The 24,025-nt window shown below is 44.0% G+C and overlaps 2 protein-coding genes across 3 annotated transcripts; both read left to right on the top strand.

The window, feature by feature from the left end:
* Window positions 1–82: 82 nt before the first annotated feature.
* LOC136941711 (transmembrane protein 266-like) lies at window positions 83–21,363 on the top strand. Its single transcript, XM_067234268.1, has 9 exons — window positions 83–87; window positions 3,263–3,451; window positions 15,728–15,882; window positions 17,077–17,150; window positions 18,107–18,163; window positions 18,321–18,459; window positions 19,568–19,683; window positions 20,224–20,416; window positions 21,326–21,363. Exons 1-9 carry the CDS (start codon window positions 83–85, stop codon window positions 21,361–21,363), a joined length of 966 nt encoding a protein of 321 aa, XP_067090369.1.
* A 59-nt stretch (window positions 21,364–21,422) lies between these two features.
* LOC136942334 (transmembrane protein 266-like) lies at window positions 21,423–23,129 on the top strand. Of its 2 annotated transcripts, XR_010876592.1 has the most exons (3): window positions 21,423–21,552; window positions 21,651–22,456; window positions 22,560–23,129. XR_010876592.1 is itself a non-coding variant. In XM_067235199.1 (2 exons), exons 1-2 carry the CDS (start codon window positions 21,510–21,512, stop codon window positions 22,292–22,294), a joined length of 687 nt encoding a protein of 228 aa, XP_067091300.1. In that variant the 5' UTR covers window positions 21,423–21,509; the 3' UTR covers window positions 22,295–23,129. The 2 variants fall into 2 exon arrangements, 1 of the variants encoding a protein (XP_067091300.1); XM_067235199.1 differs by having other exon boundaries at window positions 21,651–23,129.
* The last annotated feature ends 896 nt before the right edge of the window (window positions 23,130–24,025 follow it).

The raw sequence follows: 24,025 nt of genomic DNA, 5'->3' as shown, positions 1-24,025 counted from the left end.
ATGACAATGTAAATGTAAGTCCTCTACACATGACACGTTTCATGTCAAATGTGATACATTTTTATTGAGTACGGCCTTAAAAATGGGGTACGGGGATGTGTGCAGGCTTGGCTTGTTCCCCCTGAAGTCATTTGGCGCATTGGTCCTGTTATCCTAATGATATCAGAATTAAATGACTGTGAATAGAGGAACGGCCATCCAGGTGTCCAGGCTTATTGGGTGAGACACTGTGGCAATGTTGTCGATGGCTGGCTAGAAACAGTATGGCGGCAAGCACACAGAATGACAATGATACACAAGCTCTCAAAACACCAGCCTGTGCTGAAGCAGCAGTTTGAAATTCCAGGAATAGACAGGACATGGATGACTGTATTGGAGGGACAGTACTGGAAAACATTAAAATGTGGGTGTGCATAATTTTTCACTCTCACTCAAATTTTAAATAGTTGTTTTCTTAGGGAGATGCAACTCTATAAATGGTGTATGCCAGGTCATGCTTTGGGTTATTTTCCTGTTAAGAAGAAATAGCAGTTTAGCTCTGAAAGGCTTTTCTTCTGTATAATTTCATGTCAGTAGAGTTGAAACGTGAATTTCCAGGAAATGCAGTCAGAAATGTATGACTCTCGTAGGATGGCAGATATGCATTATTTTTGGACAAATGTAACACCCCTGCAAAACTCATTTGCATAGGATTCAATATTCGGTGCTATAACATTTAATTCAGTTTCACATTCTGTTGAGCGTATCAATATTTGTGATGTTGCAGCCAAAGATCCTCTTCTGAAGTGCACTACGTGTAAGATATGAGTTTGATCTACCAGTGACCTAAGTCTCTGTTGCCTAGATGTTCCTTTACAAAGTTTAGATTAATTTAATCTACTATTTAAAAATGATGCATTTGCTTTCAGACATATTGATGTGACTGGACACCTAACAACAATGGAATGTACTGAACAGTAAATAAGCTACATCCTTGTCGAACTTTATCCTAAATATCTGCATAGCCATTTTAATTTCTCACATACTTTCTTATTAAAAAACAAAGCGTTGAGACGTTTCGGTGACTAAAGTCGCTGCATTAAAGTGTCCTCCATCAGATGTAATAGGTAGCAGCTGGTGGGCTGCCTTCCCAGGAGAGTATAGTATATGTATACATCTATCGATGAGGCTGGAGTGATTTATAGGTGTGCTGTGTAAAAACAATGGGGCGAAAGCCACGGAGGGCTGTTTGTTGTCTGTGAAGTCAATCCTTGGCAATGATTACATATGAAGAGGAAACAGTTCAAACTAAAAGCACTGATCAAGCTTTTACGTTTTTGGAAAACAACATTTTTACTTGGATATGTACAGTAAGAAAGAATACCAGTATTGAAACGTCAAAAAAGACTTAATTTTCACAAAAAGGACTGACAACATTAAATATTCATCAAAGTGAGCTCGATAAACTATCAGCATCAACTTTGGCTCACATTTGTTTAACAGACCATGTTCCATTCAAGTTGAGTTAAAACAACCTCACCTGTTCAGTCAAGCTGAGACAGAGGAGATATTGGTTCAGTTATTTCATCTCTGCCCACTAAAAGATCAGTTTCCTGTGGTACAAATGACAGTAGATCTTCCCAATCTGTTAATGATTTGATTGGCTCATGTCATTGAAGGGGTGAAGCTGACTGAGGTAAAGATCCTGGTTTGTTGGGTGGTTGAGAAACCATTGATAAGTTGAAGATGAAATAGAAGGGTGTTTGTCCAAATCAACACTCTGGTCCCTGAGTGTCTTATCTTCCTGTCGTGACTCTTCCGTGGGAGGTAGATCTCCCCCAGCCACTGGTGCCCTGTGTTAACCTTTATACTTCCTTTCAACAATTTTGGTTATTGCTTGCCATAATAGCCTGCCAGCCTTTGGGGTTTTGTTGGCTACTCTTGCCTGTATGGTGGTTATAATGCACAGTCACCCCCTCCCATGGCAACCCGCCACTGAACTAGGCTCGACACGTAATGAGACCTGGCTTGGCCTGTGATGGTCTGGAAATGGGATTTTGATGCACCCAGCAGTTTGTGTCTGTCATGACTGATTAGCATCCTTGTAGTGGTCAGAGGGGAGAAGTGCCAAGTCCAGAGATAACATTGGAATGAACAGGCGCCCAATGTTGAGTTTGTGAATATGGAAGCAATCATCCCTGAAGAAGCGGATCCACTGAGCACTCATGTGTGGACTGCATCACAATACGGAGGGACGTGTGTCAACATTACTGAAGGACTTATGTGTTCTGTAGACCGAAGGACACATTGAAAGGGTTGCCTTCATTCTGGGTTACAATAGAATGCTGTCCGACAGTGTGTCTGAAGGGATTCTTGGTAGCTACAGTATGGAGATGAGAACGCAACCTTTGACGAGAGTATGTTAAGTAGGGATTAGTCATAAGTCGCTGAGGAGAAGGACCTGTGTTCATCTGCAGGTCTGACTACATTAACATTTCACTGGGAGGTGTCCAGTGTGCATATACAGATCAGTGTGCATACAGATATGCACACTGATCTAATGCTGCTCACTGACCAAGCTCGCTAGTTCTGTTTAACCTCCACATATCAGCATGCTGGTGCAGAATCACTGCCCATGTCCAGAATGTTACCAGAATGTTTATTTTTCTTTATGTGTTGTAATTAGTGTCCTCCTGTCCTCTTCAACGCTGAAGTTATTGATGTTGTCTTATTGGCTGCACGAGGACGGGTGCCAATCAGTATTGGAATCACATTCTTGGTTTGACCTCTCATTGTCTTCTATTGGCTGAGCTGTATATGGGCTTGTTGTACTACCCACATCCAGTTTCAATGTTTCAGAGGGAAAGGGAGAAAGTTGGAAGTGGAATTGTCATTTCTGCAGGCGTTCACATTTTGTATGGTATTCTACACTGTGTTTTAAGCCCCTAATCTTTGTGAAAGGCCATTATGCTGGATGTTCTGTTCGATTCATATTTTGATGAAGTTGTGCTTGTGCTAGGCCTATCTTTGTGTTGGTCCACAATACAAGCCATAATTTACCCTCCTGTATCAGGGAATGCATGTGTGTGTTAATGAATGTATTCCCTTGGTTTTGTCCCCCACACAGAGTCTTTCTTTCATCAAAGCCCAAATGTAGTTGTATTGTAGAGGGAGGACCTCAATTGGGACCAAAGTACTTGTCTTGAGTGAGTGTCAGCTCAGTGATACTGCTAGGCTGTGTTCTGATGCTGGTATTCCTGGTGCTGTGGTGTGTGTCCTCCAGGCCCCCCCCCCAGGCTGGAGCCTCAGAGCTGGAGGTGATCTCCCAGCAGGCGGAGGAGGACAACCAGTGTATGGCCCCCGTCCAGCTGGTCAGCTTCACCTATAGAGACCTGCCCCTGGCCGCCTTGGATATCTCCCTGGCGGGCTCCCAGCTCATCTCCAACCTAGACGAGGAGGACAACAGAGAAGGGTAGGGAGCACTCCCAGTCAGGACCCAGACAGGACTACCATCCCATGGAGCAGCTGTGAATGGGTTCAGCCGTGAACCCGGGCATCCTGGGCATCCGCAGTGAACGTTGTGTGGGACTGAGAAAACAGCTGTTCCTTTAAAGGGGTCTGTCGGAGAAATTTAAGAATGTAATGTTTTATACTGAATAATACTGGTGCTTAGCATTCTTTGTTAGTAGATAAGAGAGCCCCCCTAAACAAACTCAAGGCTTTTCTTATTACCCTGGGGGATGGGTGAGCATTTGTTACTGACTAAGACTACAAGATGTTGGGGGTTTGTTTGTTTGTTTCAAAGAGATACTGTTTGACAAGAGCTAGATGGAGACGTAAGGTCTTGTGACCATTTTCTTGACACCTATGTGGTTGAGCTTTTACGACACCAGAATCAGAGATTTAACTAGGGTTGATGACGTAAACACGCACGCACGCAAGGTCTATGCAAGGGAACCAATGAAAGAAGAGCCATGGGATATTTGCATGCATTTGTTTTAGCCAATAACAGTCAAGAGCGGTTCTGTTTAAATAGGTTGCTAGCGCAACATGCTAGCGGACAAACTTTGTATTGCGATCAGATTTTATCTCCTTGCCGGCAAGCATTAAACTATTCTACTTTCTTTGAATCCGACGACTCTGTGCAGTACTTGATAAAGAAATTATCCTAATGGTCATTGACTGATTTTATAAGGTATTTCACACTGTTCCTTGAGGTCTCCGAATAGGTTATGTAACATTGGTTGGGCTGAAGATGGCCTGGGTGTTGTTCTATGCACCCTAATGCAACCCTGTGAAATAGCCCTAGAATGAAACAAGAGGTTTTCTCCCTTTTATGGTATGCTCATGAATATTTAGATGAGCTGCGTGCTGATTGGTTGGTTTACAACGAGCGAAGCTGCAGAGCAAAGACACAACATAGCCAAACATGAATTGTAGATTTACATGACAACACTTATTTATTCGAATGAAACAGTCAGGAAAATGAAATAACGTTAAGGCTGATTTATACTTCTCCGTTTTTACGGAGACGGACACAGGGAACGCCCTCTCCGACGAGGAATTCCCTCTCCATGCCCTCTCCGAGCCCCTCGGAGAGCTCTACGTGCACCTCCTGATTTTCCTGACTATCCGTCTGTCCATCCGTCATTTTATGGATACCCCTTGGCTGTGATTGGTCCGTATTAAGAACCGCTTGCGTCAGGGGCGGGGTTGCCGTGATAAACAGGACGAACAGGACGAATCCTTTGACCGCCATTGCTGTAAGTTTTTACAATTCATATTTCAGCTAAACAGTACATGTAAATCAGCATCTGAATTAAAATGTGACGAGAAATGGGCAGTGTAGTTGCTGAAAATGTACGTATTTTATTGATGAAATGGCTAATTTGTACATTTGCTCTGACTTCTCGATAACCTAGGTAAATAAACACTCGACGACGACTTACAAAAAACCGTTGCGCCACCTACTCTTCTGGCGGTGAATTGTTTTCAGCACCCACAGCCTTCGGAGTACTATAAATTCAACCAATCCGTCCGACTCCGTCCATCCGTCTGTCCGTAACAGAGTCGGAGAAGTATAATTCGACCTTTAGCCCCATTGCCATAAACGAAATCATCACACATTCTACCTATGCTAGATACAGGATACGTTAGCATTGCTAATGACTGTTAACGACAAAATCATACTTACAGCTTGCGGATGTGTATGTACATTTTGGGGCGTGACAAAGGTACAGACAAGAGCCAAAAAAGGTGGAGCCACCGATATGACGTAAATTCGGTGGCTTTTTGGAAACCGACTATTTTACAGCAGCAGTTTCAAATTGTGAGATTTGCATTGGAAAGAAGTGTCAATGGACTTTGAGGTTCACTGTATGTCCATTTTACCCACCGAACTGTCATTATTCAACTATGACAAGGTAAACTCGGTTTTGCAGTCAATGACCCCTTTAGAAGGTCCTCCTTTTTCACGAGGACTCTTATTTGAGATTTTATCCAAAACGGTCCCCTTTGACAATCCACAATTGTAATTGACCACAATAAGTGCCTGTTATTTATCATGATAACAGATGTTGCATCGAATTACCCCTCACTCACCTCTCACTTTGGCTCAGAATATCTGAGTGTGGCTTCTGTAGTGTCATGCAGTATGCATGAGCTGACATGCCCGTGTGTGTGCGTTCACACAATTGCACTTTAAGATGCAGCAATTTCTCTAAGTTAAAAATAGCCTCTCCTCCGGCAATGTTCATGTCTGGTAGAAAACAAAGTGTGTTGTTAACACTGTATAATTCCTAAAATGTCAGGTACTGGTTGCTGCCTTGTCTTTGTCCATGGGGCCTGCTTGTCCTTGGTGGGGGCTGTTAATGCTCCTCCTTGCAGAATCCCTGTGCTACAGGCAGCAAACTGGACACACCCCGCTCTGAGCACTCCTGTCATCAGTGTAGCTGCCTGTCCACTCAGGAAGCGTGACTCACAGGCCTTTGGCAGGCTGGGGTGTTTTGGTCCATGCCCAAGGAGGAGACAAACAGCACAAGCTTAATTATACTATCCACCATCCCGCTATCAAAACCCGCTAAGACTGTCAGTTGACCACAACCTATGGGGCACAGCCTGTCCCTGTTTCTCTGTGGGATGAAAAGGGAAGCAGAGGGGTCATGCACACACACGCCACACACACACACTTCACACACACTCAAATCACAGAGGAGCAGACATGGTAATAACTCAGTGTGAATATCTCCTGAGAGCATGGCCATGTGACATTCCAGCCCCATGAGAGGGTAAATAGTGGTGTAGAAAAATCTCAAGGTGTCAACATGTTTCTCTCAGGGATGCTTGAAGTAGGAAGCCAGTCTGTGTAGAGCTCTTTATTTTAGAGAGGGGAAATAACCTTAGCACATTCCCCCTACTGATCATCATCACAAGGACCTGTGTAGCAAGGAGTTCTTAAACATTTTAGATAGGAATTCTTGATTTTCAACCACAGGCATTCCAAACATTCCACCTATGACATCCAAGTTTCACTGTACCTTCATTGTAAGCTTTGGTTAGAAAGGTAGCTACGCACACAACATATCACCAGTTCTGGTTTCCTTCATGAGTCACTCAAGTGGCATCAGAAGAATGGCTCAGACTGATTAGGCTGAATTACTACACGTTATTTAATTTCAATGATACCACCATGCTCACACAGTATATGTACTTTCCTGTCTATTGTTAGCACAATGTTATTCCTATACACAGGCACACCTTCTATAGTTCTATGTATAGCCAGCGTGGGAATAGCTACCAAAGCATGGGGCCTAATGGATTGTTGCAGCAATGTCAACACTGCTAGGTAATTATGTGAGAGATTGAAATCTGATAATCTTCCTCTGGTGCTCTTGGGTTTTGTTCATCTGAGTTTCTGAGTAAGATTGCAGAATGAGATGACTGACACTTCTCTGAACTCTGACAGAGATATTTGTCTATATCAACAGAGCATGAAAATTAAAGGGATTTATTGGTTGTGGACAATAACATGTGTTACAGCCAGGCTTGAATGAAACCTTTGTTTTATTTGTTGAACAGGAGAAAGTCACTCCAGATGCATACATGAGAGAGAGAGAGAATGTGTTGCGGAGGGTTTGGGGGGCGGGGTGTCAGCGGCAGTGGGTGTGGATGTTCAAACAAAGTACATAGGCACTACTCGCAGATACAGAGCAGTAATTATTCATAGACTTCTGATTGGACCTTCGTCTTCAGAACATGCTAGAGACTGGAAAAGTATGTGGTTGCTTTAAGATCTGTCTGTGCCTCCTGCCACCCCTCTGGTCAGCATATCTACAACATACTACACAAACATGCCTGGACTGGTAATCTGGCATACCGGGCAAATGCCCGGTGAGCCGACGCACTTGGGGCCGATATAATATATATATTTTTTTCTAAATGTAAAATTGGCCAATGACCGGCCCATACAGCATTTTCCATACTGACACTGGGCTGGCCCAATTACATCTCTTAACAGGCTCCACAACCCCCCCCCCCCCCCCCCCCCCCCCCCCCTCTGTTTCTCATGATGAGATGCAGTGGCTCCGAGTCCGACCGATTGTGGTGGGCCAGTCTGAGCAAAAGGCCAGGGCAATTTTTTTGTCCCAGTCCAGTCCTGTAACTAACCCTTAACCAACATACCTGGCACTGGGCCAGGTCATTGGGCTGCATGGAGTCTGTGCTGTTCTGAATGAGATTCCATCAGATCCCAGACTAATGGATGGATTTTACACTGTTAAATTATAGCTTCTTGGCATTGGTATAATCTCAACGGTGTAATTTAGCGAGAGTGGCTAAGCCTTGTCACCTCTGTGGGTGAGATGATCTCCCTGCTCTCAGGTCCCACTGAGTGTTCCCCTGCTGCCACACTCTGCACCGCCCCCTGGCCCAGGAAGATCATCTGCTACCCAGGTCTGTTCGTCCCTCGCCCCTGCAGGAGGAACAGCAGCATATGCCACCAATCTCAACGGGCCTGAGTGAGAAATGTGACACTGGGCAGCAGCAACAGATGGTCCATCTGGGTCAACCTGCCACTGGGACTGGAAGAGAAGAGAGGGGGAGCAAGGGACCCTCGTCCCGCCACACTCCCATTCACAAAGTTGTACATTAAAAAGGGAACTCAAATCAAATCAAATCAAATTTATTTGTATAGCCCTTTTTACACGCAAGCATGTCACAGAGGGCTTCACATATGCCCATAGAACTGCCCCTCAACCAACCTAAACCCTCAAGGAAGACAAGGAAAAACTCCCAAAAAACTCTCAACAGGAGAAAAAATGGAAAAAACCTTGGGAGGAGCAATTCAGAGAGGGATCCCCTCCTCCAGAGACGGTTGGTGAGAGGAGCAGAACACAGGCTAAACATAGTCATACAGTGTCGGTGGGTTTTTAAAACACCAAAATCCATTGTTCAACTTTATAGATGTAGGACAGGACCGGGAGACTCGCGACCAGGTCCAGCGTTGGCTGACCGACGACCAGGCAGGTGCTGACAACTCAAACCCCCCACACCACAAGGGATGTGTGTGGGGGGGGACAGAGAGAGGAGAGCAGGGATACTGCAGGGAACTGGCTCTATTAGATGAATGTGGCAGCCATGTTGGATTGTGGGGTGGTCTTGACCCGGTATGGTGCTGCTGTGAGAGCAGTGTGGCTAATGTAGTGTAATAGTGGGAAATATGGATGATCTTAAGCATGGCCAGGCCGGCCCACAGTGATTGCATGACTCTAAAGAGTGCTCACTCAGAGTGCTTTACTGGGATCTGCTTATCCTGCAACTGGTCAGAATGAACCTCTACTGATTGTCTTTTGTACAATTTACATTGCAATTGTTTGTCAATTTATGTATAAATTGCCCAGGGAGTCAGGTGGCTGAGCGGTGAGGGAGTCGGGCTAGTAATCTGAAGGTTGCCAGTTCGATTCCCAGTCGTGCCGAATGACGTTGTGTCCTTGGGCAAGGCACTTCACCCTACTTGCTTTGGGGAGAATGTCCCCGTACTTACTGTAAGTCGCTCTGGATAAGAGCGTCTGCAAAAAAAAAAAAGACTAAATGTATAATCATACATGAAGTTAAGACAGTCTTCTGAATTAACACAAACAGAATATCTAGAAGACGGTGTTTATGTGAGCTTCAAATGAGTGTTGGCAGGTAGAGAATTTGGTGAGTCCCCAGAGTGCTACTCTACCTGTTCTCAGAGGACAGATACATGTAAAAAGCAGAGGTGTCAAGTAACGAAGTACAAATACTTCGTTACCTTACTTAAGTAGACATTTTGGGTATCTATACTTTACTGAAGTAATAATTTTTTTGCCGACTTTATATTTCTATTCCTTACATTTTCACGCAGTTATCTGTACTTTCTACTCCTTACATGTTAAAAAATAGCCTGGTTACTGGTTCATTCCGGCTTGTCATCGTTCAAAAAAACACCCCCCCAAAAAAATATCCAGAAAAAACGCGCCATCCGGATAGTGAATTTGATTGTAGTTGGATGAGAAGTATAAACATATACCATTCTGACACCCTGGTTTACATGATCCATCACCTGCACATGACACACAATCACGTCAAACTCCAGCAAGGAAATAGCAGACGTATGTAGCCTACGAAGATGTCCGTGGCAGAGACTCAAGAGAACTCGAGCAAAATGTCCGAACCAAGCACCAGCGAGGAGGTTGGTAGCTAGGAAGATTAGCCAACCCTTCTACTATGGAAGCAAATCGTAACTAAAATGAAAATGAAAATGCATTTCCAGAAATGCATTTTCATTTTAAGAATGTGGCTGCATTATTTGACTCATAAATGAAATTAGTAATCAATCATCCTATTTGCATTTTAATTTTGAGTGAAAAGTGCTCAATCTTTCACTTAATTAAAATGAAAAAGAAATAGACATTTGAGATTTAATTTTCAAAATATGCCCCAGCAAATAGATACCAAAATTCTATTTGAAATGTAAAATTTGAAAATTCAAATGCATTTCCAGAAATGCATTTTCATTTTAAGAACGTGGCTGCAAAATCGTGACCACAATTCAAATTCAAATGCATTTCCAGAAATGCATTTTCATTTTAAGGACGTGGCTGCAAAATCGTCACCACAATTCAAATTCAAATGCATTTCCAGAAATGCATTTTCATTTTAAGAACGTGGCTGCAAAATCGTGACCACAATTCAAATTCAAATGCTTTGCAGAAATGCAAAATGAACGAAAAAGCATTCTGAGCGGCGCAGCAGAGTGACGTCAGTAGCCGCTCTTCTTCAACTCCCTGCTGACCGAGCTACCCATCTTGTTCGGTAGGGGGCGGTGTGCACATCTGCATTGCATTACATTGCAAATGTAACGGGAAATTGATTGAATTGCCGGGTCAGATGCATATAAATGAAATGTTCCCCTGAGCTGTAACAGTAAAAATGGACACCAGAGACAGCAGACAGTGAGCTCTCCAACTAGGCTACTTCTAACACATTAGCTACCATTTCACCAAAATAACCATCATTCTAAACCGAGTAGCCTAATATCAATTTAGCGGTTTGCACTAACTCATAGCAGAGATACCTCTGGAAAAGATATCTAGTATAATTATAACAAGCACACAGAACTGAGTGATGAACTGCTGGCGGCGGTGTATGGTCCAGGTGCGACCGGAGGATGAACGGCCGGAGGGGCGATGCTCGGTAGGGCTCAGCGCTGCAAGAGAAGCTGTGTGTTGGTGAACCCCGTCTGTCTCTGGTCCATGTTAAAACTGTCCGCCGTGAAATGGTCAGTGCAGAGGCGGCTGTTGGAGTTTATACGAAGCTTTCCATGAGCGTGGTTCTTCACAAAATCTATCAATTTTTCCTTTCATTATCAATAGGGAACTTAAATGGCGTTGCAGCGCAGCTGGAGTTATTGTATCCAGGGAAGATGCTGTTGCGGGTGGTCGGAGACATCCGGAAGCTAGCTAGCTAGCTGATGTAGGCTACAATAACAGTAGAGCAGGAGGAGCCATTCAGTGATCTGACGTAGATAGGGCGAAATGACGTAGATAGGGCATTTTTTGGCTCCGCCCATTAAAACCTGATCTGAAAACGGAAGAGAAACTGTTCTTCGGTTTAACTCCACATTTCAGTGTGACAAAGTTTTAGCGCTTTGCACATGCTTTCAGGAACTAATTTCACACGTATATAATGTACTTAGAAGCAAAACATGGAATTTACTTTACAGGATCTTTAACCTTTTCAATATAACAAGTCATTATGGCCTTTGGAAAAATGTTTTTTTGGGGGGAGGTGGGGTCGTGCACAGACCCCTGTGCCTAAGCTTTTGTCCTTAATGGCATTTTTTCCCCTTACTACTTTTACTTTGATACTTTAAGTAGTTTTGAAACCAGTACTTTTATACTTTTACTTGAGTAAAATGGTTGAATTGATACTTCAACTTCTACAGAAGTATCAATTCATCAAGTATCAAGAAGTATTTTTAAACCTTAGTGTCTGTACTTCTACTTGAGTAATGAATGTGAATACTTTTGACCCCTCTGGTAAAAAGAGGGGGATTTATCCATTTTCTCTTTGGCTCCATTTCAAACACATAGAGGAGCAGTCCTCGCCATCTAATTGGCTCAGCAGCCTGACACCATATGCAACACAATAGATGACATTTGAGGGCAGGGTTTGAGGGTTTGTTAATATTCACAGACATGCAAAGTGTGAGATTGCTTTTTGGGCTGAGAGCAAGAGAGATCAAGTGCCATGGTGAAAACCCATTTATCAGAAACAGCTTGTCTGCTGCTCTACAGATGTAGGCCCATCCGTCTCCATTTCCCTTGTATTAAAAGTCTATTTCTCTGGCAAAGACCTGCCGGAATCCCTTTTTCCAGTTTACCACACAGTATATCTACTAGAGGTGTAGAAAGAAAAGGGAAATAATATGTTGTCTCTTATCGAAGTTCATTATACTGTGCTAAATACATACATTTTTGTGTTAAAGTTACATTGTGCACTGACTATGCCATGTTTATCATGCTAATGACAACTAGCTCCATAATATGGAATCTTCTCTCCCTGATATGAAATCAAACAGTAATTTGAATTTTATTGGCTAAATCTCTGTGAGAAAATATTTGCTAATTCCCCAGTGGTAGGTGTGAGTAATGGTGAGCAGATATGGAACCTCTCAAATGTTAAATTGATTGTCTGTGATAACAACGGCAGGAGCCACATTCAGCATTTTTAATGCTTAGTTGGTTTTTCCATCTCGGGACTTTGTTCCCATTGGCTGTGATGAGGATTCTGATGACTCAGCACTGATCACATACATAGAAGGTAGCCTGCTGTTAGACAGACATTTGTCTTGATTTTAAAACAATCGAGCCCAAATCGCATATCCATGCTTTTTGTGAAGATACTGGCTTTCTAGCAAAGATCTGCAGCCATGGTGGATTTGAAAGGAAATCACAGTAGGAACAGACGTCAGGAGAAAAAAAGGCGAGGCGTGCAACCTGTATAGCCAGACAGGGAACAGAGTCCTCCAAAATTCACTGATGTACCCTGCAGCTTCTCAGGTCCCGCATATCCTATCCTGCCCATACCTAGTGAGTGTGGCAGATTGGTGTGAAGTGGTTGGAGTTAACACATGAAGGAACCATGGTGTTATAGATTTATCCGTACAGAGACAAGCAGAATAGCTTGCTCAGCTTTGATGAAACAGTGATTATTGCTGGTTACAATACCCAGCCTAAATCTAGTCTTGGTGTATAACCTTCCATTATCTCTGTCTTGCTTGGTATCATTTTTATTAAGTAGCTCATAGCTGGTGAATTTCTTTCCCAGCCTAGCTCCTCCCAAGGAGGGAACAACAGAATTGGGGGAATCCATATTTCACAGACCTAAGTCACAATTGATTTCCTTGGAATCAACAGTAATGGCATGGCAGCTGCCACTGGTCTGATTACTAATGTGTTGGCGTTTTTCACAGAGCACACTGGCTACGGTGTAAACGTGCAATTGAGACATAAATCAAGAGCTCCGATCAATTATTCAGAACATTGGCACAGTGCAACTCTTCCATTTATGCCAGCTCATACTTTGACAGTTTGGCTTCAGGAAACTACTCTCAACACTGACTGAGGTCTTAGAATTGTAGCATTTGATGCCATTTACCCCAGTGAGAGTAAAGGATCAATATTAGAGTCAGACTGACATAGTTTGTGCTGTAGCTGTTTCTTTTGGACTGCGTTTTCACTTTTGCAATTTCCTTCTTTCACAACTCAATACCCCATCATTCATTCTGTGGGCTTTTGGGATTTGAGTGTAAGTTCACTGTTACAGCAGTGCTGCGCTCTGCATTTGTACTGGAAGCTCATTGTGTTTTTGTCACACATACACACCCTTTGTTTTAACTGCCAGACAAATCAAGCCTACTAAAAAACGTAATTGTCTTCAATTGTTTTTAGTCTTGGCTCAGTTAAAAGAGACAGGAAATTCAAGAGGACTTCCCTAGCTTCTTGTCAGCCTGTAGTGAAGTGACACCTGCTCCTTGTCCATCAGTCTGTCCCCTCTGTCCCATCTACTGTGAGGACTGCCACAGCCAGTATACCCATGTACATTCACATCAACTCCATCCTCTGGCCAGTATTGATCAGTTTAATCCTCTCCCTCTGCTGTGCTGTCAGCCACAGTTCAATCTCCCTTGGCTGTATTACTACTGCAGCCAGCCCTTGAAGTCTTTATAAACCTGTCCACACAACACTGCTTTCCAGATCTCTCATTTCCTCCTTGCTCCACACCCATAATAGCTATGTGTGTGTGTGATTTTGAGAGAGAGAGAGAATGCTTGAAGTATTGCCTGTTCTATCTGAACGGGCCATGACCTGCTGTGAGTGAGGTTATTTCCCTCTCCCATTCACAGAACTTTACCTCGGATGCAGCTTCACTTCCTCATAAATACTTCAGGTCCTCAGTGCTCAAGGTTTAAAGTGATTTCCCCTAAATTAAGTTTCTGAGCTTCGAGTGATCCATCATGGCCATTTACTCTGCCTCCAGACAAGGTTTTCTTTACTGGGTTTATTAAATTAATATATTTTTCTGCCTAGCTTGAGGGAGCAGTCAGAATGAATTATGAATCCATACAGTATATGCTAAATCCAGCTTTTCACTCGGGAAACCTAACTAAGGTGTCTGATTAGTCTATGTGTCAATTGGGAGGCTGAGGAAGAGCTGTTAGGACTAATGGCCCACTAATAGAGTCAGCTGGTGTGAAACTAGGCATGTAAATGAATAGTTTACTTTGCCCACTGCTCCCAGTGACAGATGCAGTTTGACAATGTTTTCCCAATAAATTAATTACTATCAAGTGGAGGTGATGCAAGTCTTTAGCTAATAAAGCCATTCTATCCTCCACTGCGTATCTCTCACCTCAGGGGTTCTAATCTGTTGGCCCAGTATGGCATGGACTGACTGGCAATGCTGCAGCGGGCAGAGTGTGCCAATTAGCCCCTGGGAGAGCTCATTGACACAGCATGGCCTTGCTCCAGCCCCTCTGCTGACCTTGGCACGTGCAGGACAGGATATCTAGACCTCCACCGGAGGTACAGCTGTAGCTGCAAACTATCTCCTCTCACTGCACTATCTCTCTCTCTCTCTTCCACTCATGCCCTTGCACCCATCTTCTAAATTTCCATCATTTTGGCACAGCACCTTTGCCTTTCAAAGAACAGCCCCTCTGTCTGTTAGCCTGCTCTGTGCTGAAGCAAGTAAGTCAGATCTTTTCCTCTCCTGTCCTTAGACGGTTGACTGGAGGATTTCTTCCGCCGGGAACCGGTGACAGTAAATAGCTGCTTTTTCTGAAGGAACATGTTTTTTGTCAGTGTTGCCCCAAGATAACCAGGAAAAATAATGACTCTGGATCTGTCAGAGGAAGTTTTTAGTTGAATGCAGAGTAGTGACAGGAAAGGAAAGCCCTGTCTGTCTCTTGGAGATTTGTCATTATTTATTGACCATACATCCCCGGGAGCCTGAGCCAGTCACAGTCGCAGATTGGTGGAACACAGAGGCGGAACGGGGGTGGATTTAAGGCAGAGCTGACAGCCCCTTCTGCAGACAGGATGTGCCGAGACAAGGACCTTGCTGACCGGGGAAACACTGCTTTTCCAGCAAATGGAAGTGCATGAGAATGTGAATAGGGATCTATGCAGGACTAACTGTTAAACCAACAGGGGTAATAGCTGGGTTGACACTGTGGTGATGACCAAACATACGGGTTTAAAGAGATCCCATCTTTTCTGTGTCCTGACACTCTCAGAGCAGGTGCTGCAAAGAACAACCTTGTGAGCGTGCAAACGTTGTCAGGGAAATCAGATAAAGGCATCATCATGCTGTTCAGCAATCATGATTTTGGCTGGGGATGAGGGTAGGAGTCTGTGCCCTCCAGATGGTGTGGATGCAGCCTCCACTGTGATGCAGCCTGGAAGAGCTGTGTGATCAGGTCAGCTACCCAGTATGGAGGAGCCAAGGGAACCAGGCTCTCAGCATGCACACACAATTTGGCAGTGGAATGGTGCTTCAGAATGAGAAAGTTTAATACAAAACCTCCAAAGGTTGAGTCGTAGGAACATATTTAGAGATACCTGCTTTGAAAAATGCCTTTTTTGTTTTGTCAGTCATATTCATCCATGTATCCTTTCTAATTCTCAGACTCTCCGTCTCTGTCTCTGTGTCGTGTGATCAGGTCGAACTGGCTGAAGCCGTGCTGTGGGCGGAGAGCTGCCCTGTGGCAGGTGTGTCTGCTCAGTGCAGCCTTCAACTGGTTCCTGGTGGCCTGCGTCCTCCTGGTGGTGCTGCTGCTGGCTCTGGAGCTACTCATCGACATCAAGCTGCTTCAGTGTGAGTCTGTCTGTCTTTCTGTGTCTGTCTGTCTGTCTTTCTTTCTTTCTTCTGTGTATCTTTATTTCTGTTTTTCTGTCTGTCTTTCTTTCTTGTTGTCTGTCTTTCTTTTGTTCTTTCTTTCTTTCTTTCTTTCCGTTTTTCTGTGTCTGCCTGTCTGTCTGCCCACCCATCTGTCTGTCTTAGTTTTGTCCTTAACCCTTGTGTTATCTTATCAGTCATTGTGACCCACCGTCGTATTGCGACAACTTTACCGCATACAAAAACAAAGTGAAGCATTTTCTTTTAACCGTTGGGCTGTCTCAGACCCCCCAAATTGCGAAGGTTAAAATAAAATTATTTTTATTTGTTTTTGTATTGGGTAAAATTGGGTAAACACAACGATGGTTCGTTATGAACCTTTGGGTCATGTGACCCGAAGGCAGCACAAGGGTTAAGTAGGCCAGTCTTATCTCGGCGCTCTGCCGTGTGCTGAAACATGATTACCAGGTATGAAGATGAGGAGATCATGCTGGCGATGTGCCAGTGACTGTGTACTTACCTGCAGTAATGATTAGTGCCGTGCCAGTGGCAGGTCTGGGACCTGATCTCCCTGCAGCTTAGAGAGGAGAATGCTTATTAGTATTCCTGACACAACACAGTGTGTCAGGTGGTCTAGATGCCGGTCAGACCTTATCTGCATTATCAACTGGCAACAGCGATGGTCTCCTCATCTATCACTGGCTGGAAGGTCAGGAGCCATGACTTTTGATGATGTCAGAGCGTTGAGTGAAGGATGCCAGCCTTGTTCAGATGTATCTAAATGAATCTGAGTCCTTTCAAGTCTCATGAGACTGATCGAGGGGAAGGGCCAGTTGGAGGGAAAGTAAGACAAAGGCATGGAAGGAGATTAGTGGACAAAAACATGGAGAGAGGGGCCGAGCTGGTGGATAAATGTAGGGAGGGATGGAGGAAGATGAATGGACTGATGGACAGATCACTGAGCGCAGCAAACAAAGACAGATGGTAAGGGAGGTGGCGCGTGAAGAGAAGTGCTTCGGCTGAAAGCGCGACGCATCACAGAGCGGTCCCACAATCAGGCTGAAGAATAGGAACGCGATTGGACACAGACGTGTGTGTGTGTTTGTGTGTATATGTGTGTGTGTGTTACACACTACACAGTCATCTCTGAAGTGAAGTATGTATTCTCCCCAGTTAACAATGCGTTCCAGTTCGCCAGCATTATCCACTGGATCAGCCTGGTTATCCTGTCTATGTTCTTCACTGAGGTGAGGCTTCACTCTCTCTTTCTCACTCTCTCTTCCCCTTTCTCTCCTTCTCTCTCTTTCTCACTCATTCTCTTGAAGTGTAACCACGTTGGCAGGCTCAGTTACAGCTGATGCGGCTGATTATTGATTAGCGCTACATCGTGCACTATGTCTGGGAGGTGAAGGTGAGCTTCAGAGACGCTGTATTCAAATTACAACACTCACCAATCACTGGAAATACTTTTCTCCTTAACACATAGAAGTATGCATTACCTAAAAGGTTCAGTCACTCCTTGGTTCCTAGGATCTCAGTCTGCTATCTTACTTACAGATAACGTGTCACTTCTATTGACTTGCTAGAAAACTGTTGGTCTATCTTGATGCGTGTTAAGGATCCCCAACACAATCACTTTTTCCAACTTTTTTCAGTTTCACCTCAAAATGTAAATAACATCAGGGCCTTAAGTATAGCCTGCTGTATTTTTCTTACTTCTTATTTGTTGACTGCTTTACCGCTTAGTTTGCCAAGAAGAATTCCAGTTGTCAATAAGGAGTAATCCCACAGGGGTTCTTCAAGGCATGGAGGCTTCTGCTCAGTTACAACCTTCAGTTGCAGGGGGGGGGGGGGGGGGGGGGGATGAAAGGGATGAAAGGAGAACAGTTGCCTTCTGCAGCCCTAGTTGAGTCAGCAGTATGCATAGGATGCAGTGACTCTAATTGTTTGGTTCAAACTCCCACCACGGTGGCTGTGAAGTGTGTGAAGATGACGTCCAAGATGAATTTCTTCACACGAATGGACGAAAATGGAATCTCGACTGCAATTCACTTTCGCTGAGGCGCTCATATTTCGAAAGGGTGTTTACAACTAAAGGAACTGTGAATCTAATATACTACATGGCTGCCCAGTTTTACAACTAGCTTACCACTTGTCTCTCTCACTTTCTACAACCCTCCCTCTCTCTTTCTCTCCCTCTCAGACTGTGTTCAGAATTGTGGTGCTGGGGATATGGGATTACATAGAGAACAAGGTGGAGGTAAGCCCCCCTGGGGTCCCATTAGTCCTGTGGTGTGCCCAGTTTCACTGCAATGTCATTCCCTCAATGTCATACTTCAACTCACCAACTCCAAATTTCTGAGTTATGATGGTTTGTGTGTGTATGTCTGTGTCTACATGTGTGTGTGTGTGCACAGGTCTTTGACGGTGCAGTCATCGTGCTGTCCCTGGCTCCCATGGTGGCGTCCACAGTGGCCAATGGCCCCAGCAGCCCCTGGGACGCCATTGGCCTCATCATCATGCTGCGGATCTGGAGGGTCAAGAGGATCATTGACGGTGAGGCCCAAGGAAAACAGTCCCAATGTCACGTCGTCCACTGTCAGCTTTCTGAAGCGGATGGTGTCTGTAGTGTCACCTCCATATGACAGATATAGTGGCAAAATTGGCTTTTTAACAGAAATCTTGCTGTTTGTGCTAATATGTTTTTAAAAATCATATAAAAACATTACACTCATGTACTCATCTACACTTGTTTTACTAAAATCAATAGAGCTCCCCCTTGTGGTAAGTGAATATACAGTACACAAAGGTGGAAAATGATGCACAGAAACAGTTTTCAACACCATGAAGGAGACAACCAACACAATTGTCACCTTGGAAGGGGATCAATACTAAAAAGTCAAGCAGGCAGTTTCCCTTTTACAAGCAGAAATTTGAAAACTAAATTTTTATTTATTTATTTTACAAGATTTGATGATTGGCTGAGCCATAGTGGGTAAGTAATAATACAAAATTAACAGCATCTAAAAGTTATTACCAGGCCAATTTTATATTGTGGAAAAAGCAATTCCAGACCACTGAGTACACTGCACCACACTATAATATTTAATCAAAAAACCAACAGTTTATTGCTGCACAACTTTGATAGACTATAACAGTGTGTTTGCCAGCCCAGGGGGAGGTCACCAAGATAGTTCAAAGACAAGTATCTAAACTAATTAACAAACAGATACTGCTACATTAGGTTAAGTAGTTTTATTAAAAACATAACATACATGCCCCAGCTCTTTCTGTGGAGTAAATTATGTGTTTTTTGTGACAACTAAAAAGTATATTTTGAAACGAGGTTGAATATAATGCTGTGCATGCCATGTCAGATCATGTTTTCTCATTTTCAAATGTTTTCCATCTTCCATATGTTGGGTACAATGTTAATGTAAGTAGACTTCAGGGCTCATGTAAAATTGTCAAATTCTAAGTTCTGTTTGTCTATTTCTTCACAAAGGTGGCAATAACAACTTAGAATTATGAACAAATAATATGATAAAATAATCATTTTTCAGATTTACTCTCCTTTAATCAGTTCAATAAATATTTATATTTCTTTGGAATTTCATTACACTTTCATCTGGGCTAAGCTAACTGTCCATGATCTTCCCTGCAGCCTACGTACTGCAGGTAAAGATGGAGATGGACCTGGAGATCCAGCAGTATGAGAAGTCCAAAGCAGTGAGAGAGGAGCACCTGGAACGTCTCACCCAGATCTGCCAGGAGCAGGCCGTACGTCCTCTCACCTCTTCCCTACTTTCTCTATGACGCCATTCTGCCTGCCATACAAACATGTGACCAGCAGAGGGTGGCAAGATGTAAAAAAAAAAAGACATTCCTTGCAATCTAGTAAATAGATTGCAAATAGATTGTTAATAGATAAAGACATTAATGTCTTCCAATATCTTTTTCAACATATTTTTTTGGTTAGCTTTCGGTAAGTCACTGGGGGGCTGATTCAAACAAGAAATGTTTCCTTTTAGTTTCCACCCTCTGTAGGGGCATGTTTCCTACTGTTAGCAACATGTGTTCAAAAGTCAGCTGTGATGCAATGCTAGGTCTGTCAATACAGTCAAGTGTGCTGTATACATAGTGCTGTACAGCTACTATGTATACAGCTCATATCTTCACATCCTGTAAATCAGTCTAAAGACTGAGAGCAGGAGACTGATCTTCAGCACGATTCCCTACTGAAGAAAAAGCCTTGTATTCTTTATTCTCCTCATGTCACAACACCCCCAACCTTCACACACCCCCACACACTCATCTCAGTTTGAGATCCGTCAGCTGAGGGCCCACCTGGCCCAGCAGGACCTGGACCTGGTAGCGGAGCGGGAGGCGGCCATGCAGATCCACCACGTGTGGGGCAAGCAGAGCAGCAGCTTCCAGGAGGTGACCGGCTTGGGCCCTGGGGGCCCGGAACACCATGGCCAGGCTAAGGCCAGGGAGGCAGGGGCCAATGCAGGCAAGCACACCAACACACACAGTAACTCTAGCAGTGGACAAATTGTCATGTCATTGCCATGGGAATAGAATGCTGCTCTTTGTCATATCAGATCATGTTTTGTCATACAAAGTAGCTGGTTGGCTGCACAGCACAGGAACGTGTGTTCTCTCCACTGATGTACTAGAACAGATACCTATTAAGCCACACCTAGGCCCCATGAGAATTACAGGAAACATGGAAATAGCCAAACAATCTAACAAAGCAACCTAAATATAGGATAACACAAACATGATCAGAAACAGGTTTGACTTCATTAAGTGCCAAAAGACAGGCTGGATAATTATGAATGGACAATGCATCACATACTGTCACGGCAAACACTTCCCTTAGAATTCAGATCGAAATTACTCTCCAACACTGCATAGAGAGCCATAAAGCTTTTAGACAGAGGCAGGTCATAACTTACAGGACAGGAACAAAGTGCTGTCAGTGTTTGTGAAGTCAGAACTCAGAGCCCATTATAAAAAAAGAAGACAAAATCATAAATCAGCACGCTCCGCTGCTGTATATCTGGGTTTGGAGACCAGTGTGTCAGACATCCTTTTAACTGGGCCAGCTACTCACATGCTCATGTGTTATTAATCACACAACGATAGTCTCTGTCGCTATGCAGTCTGCTTGATCACCCCTCCTTTTGGGACAGTCGTAATATGAATAGTTAAAGCACAAACCTAAATGAATAGAAGCCGTCTAAGGGTCCTTAGGGACTTGGATGGTATCAGAGAGACTATGACCAAAGTCAGGTCAGAGTAACCTGCCATAGGCCCGTCTCCAAACCACTTCAGCTGTACTCTGGTCAGTCAGGTAGTGAGCCCACAATGGACTCTAAATCATTCACAACCTCTTCTCTGTCCCTACATATTGTAGGTCTCTCAAATCTGTACCTCACCACTGAACTACAGTGAGCCTGTTGGCACTGTACCTCAGGTCATGTCTATGCCATGAAGATACACAGTGAGCAAACCAGCTGACTTTAGCAAAAGTGCGATGGTTCTCGTACATACGATGATGCAGTGTCTTATGTCTTTCAGACCGTATCGTCCAAGATGACATGAACAACTATATCAGCCAATACTACAGTGAGCCAAGCAGTGGTAAGAACAGTAACCCCATGTTCTGACTCTTTATTTCACTAATTCCTCTAGTACCAAGCCCACAATTAAGACCCCGCTGTATGATGTTGTCATTCCAGACATTGGCATCCCAGACCCAGCTAACCGTGTGATCACCACCGCAGCCATCGACGTGCACCTGCCCAACAATCCCAGCCAGCTGGCCTCGTCTCTGGTGAGCGCAGACGCCGTCCCCTCCAGCCGCCTGCAGAGGACGGTGAGCTCTGTGAGCGAGGTCTCCACCATGGCGTCTCACTCTGGGAGCAGCATCAGCGGCCGGCAGGCCAGCCTGAGCAGCCACACACTGGGCTCCACCACTGACTGCAGCTCTACCGTCCGGGAGGCCTCTACCTCCACAGACTACAGCGGCCAGCGCTGCTACCCCCCACCCTACTGCAGCCCCCTGGCCCTGGGGAGCAGCCAGCCTCGGGGAGCGCCGGGCGCTGTGGTGCAGGAGCTGCTCTACTCCCTGTCGGAGGACTCCTGTCTCACCCAAAAGGGCCTGGACCCGGTTAATCTCAAGCTGCCCAGCCCCGCTGGCTCCGTTAAGACGAGCCCAGAGCTGGAGCACAGGCTCAACATCTACAACAAGAGGAACCAGGAGAGGGCTGGGCTCCACACCAAGCCCCTCATCCATCTGCAGAGCAGGGCACCTCTGCTGGAGGAGAAGTGCAGGCTCATGGAGTCAGCAGAATCTGCCGTCCGTTGCCTGCCTGAGACATAGTTGTAGGAGACGTTGTCTCTCGTCATGTCTCAAACATAACAGGAACTTAGTTGGGTAAGCACACAAGTCTCGTCCGCTGAACTCCTTATTTTTGAGTCACTGGGTTCAAATGTGGATTCTGTGCAACTGCAGCTCCAGAACCAGGAAAAGGTCCACTAGTGGGTAAGCACCAAACATCTATCAGGAATTGAACATTTCTATGAGTATATGAACAAGTCACCAACTAATAACCAGCAAATGACAATTTGCCTAATCTCCTGAACAGGTTAAAGAAGACAGTTGACTTGACATGGAATGTATGGTACTTGAGGTTTGGCTCCTCTTACACTTTCTAAGGGATTGGACACACTTGACTGACATGGCATCTCACAGGATATCTGGTGTGAATCTAGATCCTCTATTACAAGATAAATGAAATGAAGTGTACATTTGACACAAATGTTCAAATCAGACTCCAGACTTAAAAGTACAGTCCTTGATAGCACTGCTGCAGAGTTCAAAAGTGTTGAGCTCCATTCAACTTATTTCTTATATTTATCTTTCTATATTATCAATGCTAACATTTGTATTCAACTTCTATGGGGGAAAAGCTCAGTTAAAATATTTTTAAGAGACTGTGTATGAGCAGGATTTTCAGCTACTAAAACTTGAAGGGTTGGTTATTGAGGATGTTGTCAAGTATTAGTCAAAAGGAGAGAAAAAGTATTATAGCATGTACCTTTAAAAGATCTGCTTTAAATCTGTGGCAAATGAATCCTTTGCATTTTATTGTTGACAGGGATTTTTTGTAGAATGATTATGGAAATCACTGAAGAATTAAACAAATTAAAGCAAACTTGGGGATAAAAAGTATTTGTGTAATTTTCCATCTGATTATTCTTCAAGATTTATATTAGGATACATTGTGAACTAGGGCTGTCCCCGACTAAGATTTTCTTTGGTCGACCAAAACTCAGCTAAAACGACTGAAAATCGACTAATCGAAATTTAAATCGCTACTCGTATCACAAGTACTGTTGTAACCGAATGCCGATATTTAGTATCTCTTACAATGTACTACAAATAAAAAATATTGTTTAACATGCAAATCATCAGAGCGCGCTTATCACTGCCTGAACATGCAGCATGCGAACTTACGTAGAAGCTGAGTGGGGAACGGTGCAACAGAGAAAGATGTAGTTGTCTTGCCGGAGAAGATAATGTCATTCGATTTGGATGTGATTCTTATAATAGGCATATTCATTTTTTAACCCAGCGCGTTAGCATGAGCGAAGTAAGGCTAGGCCAACTTACGTTTTTCAGGTGGTAGGCTACATCATATTCGACGTCGAACTATGAAAAATAAACCGTTGTTGGCAGAGTTTGCATTCAACGTTTTTCGAGTCACCAGTGGTGCCTTAATGCACGGGTTTACCTGGGCTTAAGCCCGGGGCCTCGACCAATCAGGGGCCACTTAATAATAATACAAAATAATAATGATGATAAACGTCCGTATTCGCGGTGTCATTACTCTGCTCTACAGTGGCATCTGGTGGTGTATGTGGAGGGAGGGGAGGCCCCCCCTCCCCCTTATCTAAACAAAATGTAGCCAAGTATTAGTCAAAAGGAGAGAAAAAGTATTATAGCATGTACCTTTAAAAGATCTGCTTTAAATCTGTGGCAAATGAATCCTTTGCATTTTATTGTTGACAGGGATTTTTTGTAGAATGATTATGGAAATCACTGAAGAAT

This window comes from Osmerus mordax, chromosome 4, assembly GCF_038355195.1.
Source record: "Osmerus mordax isolate fOsmMor3 chromosome 4, fOsmMor3.pri, whole genome shotgun sequence".
In the NCBI taxonomy this organism is placed as follows: Eukaryota; Metazoa; Chordata; class Actinopteri; order Osmeriformes; family Osmeridae; genus Osmerus; species Osmerus mordax.
Note: the sequence above shows the minus strand (reverse complement) of the source record. Positions and strands in the feature narration are given on the sequence as shown.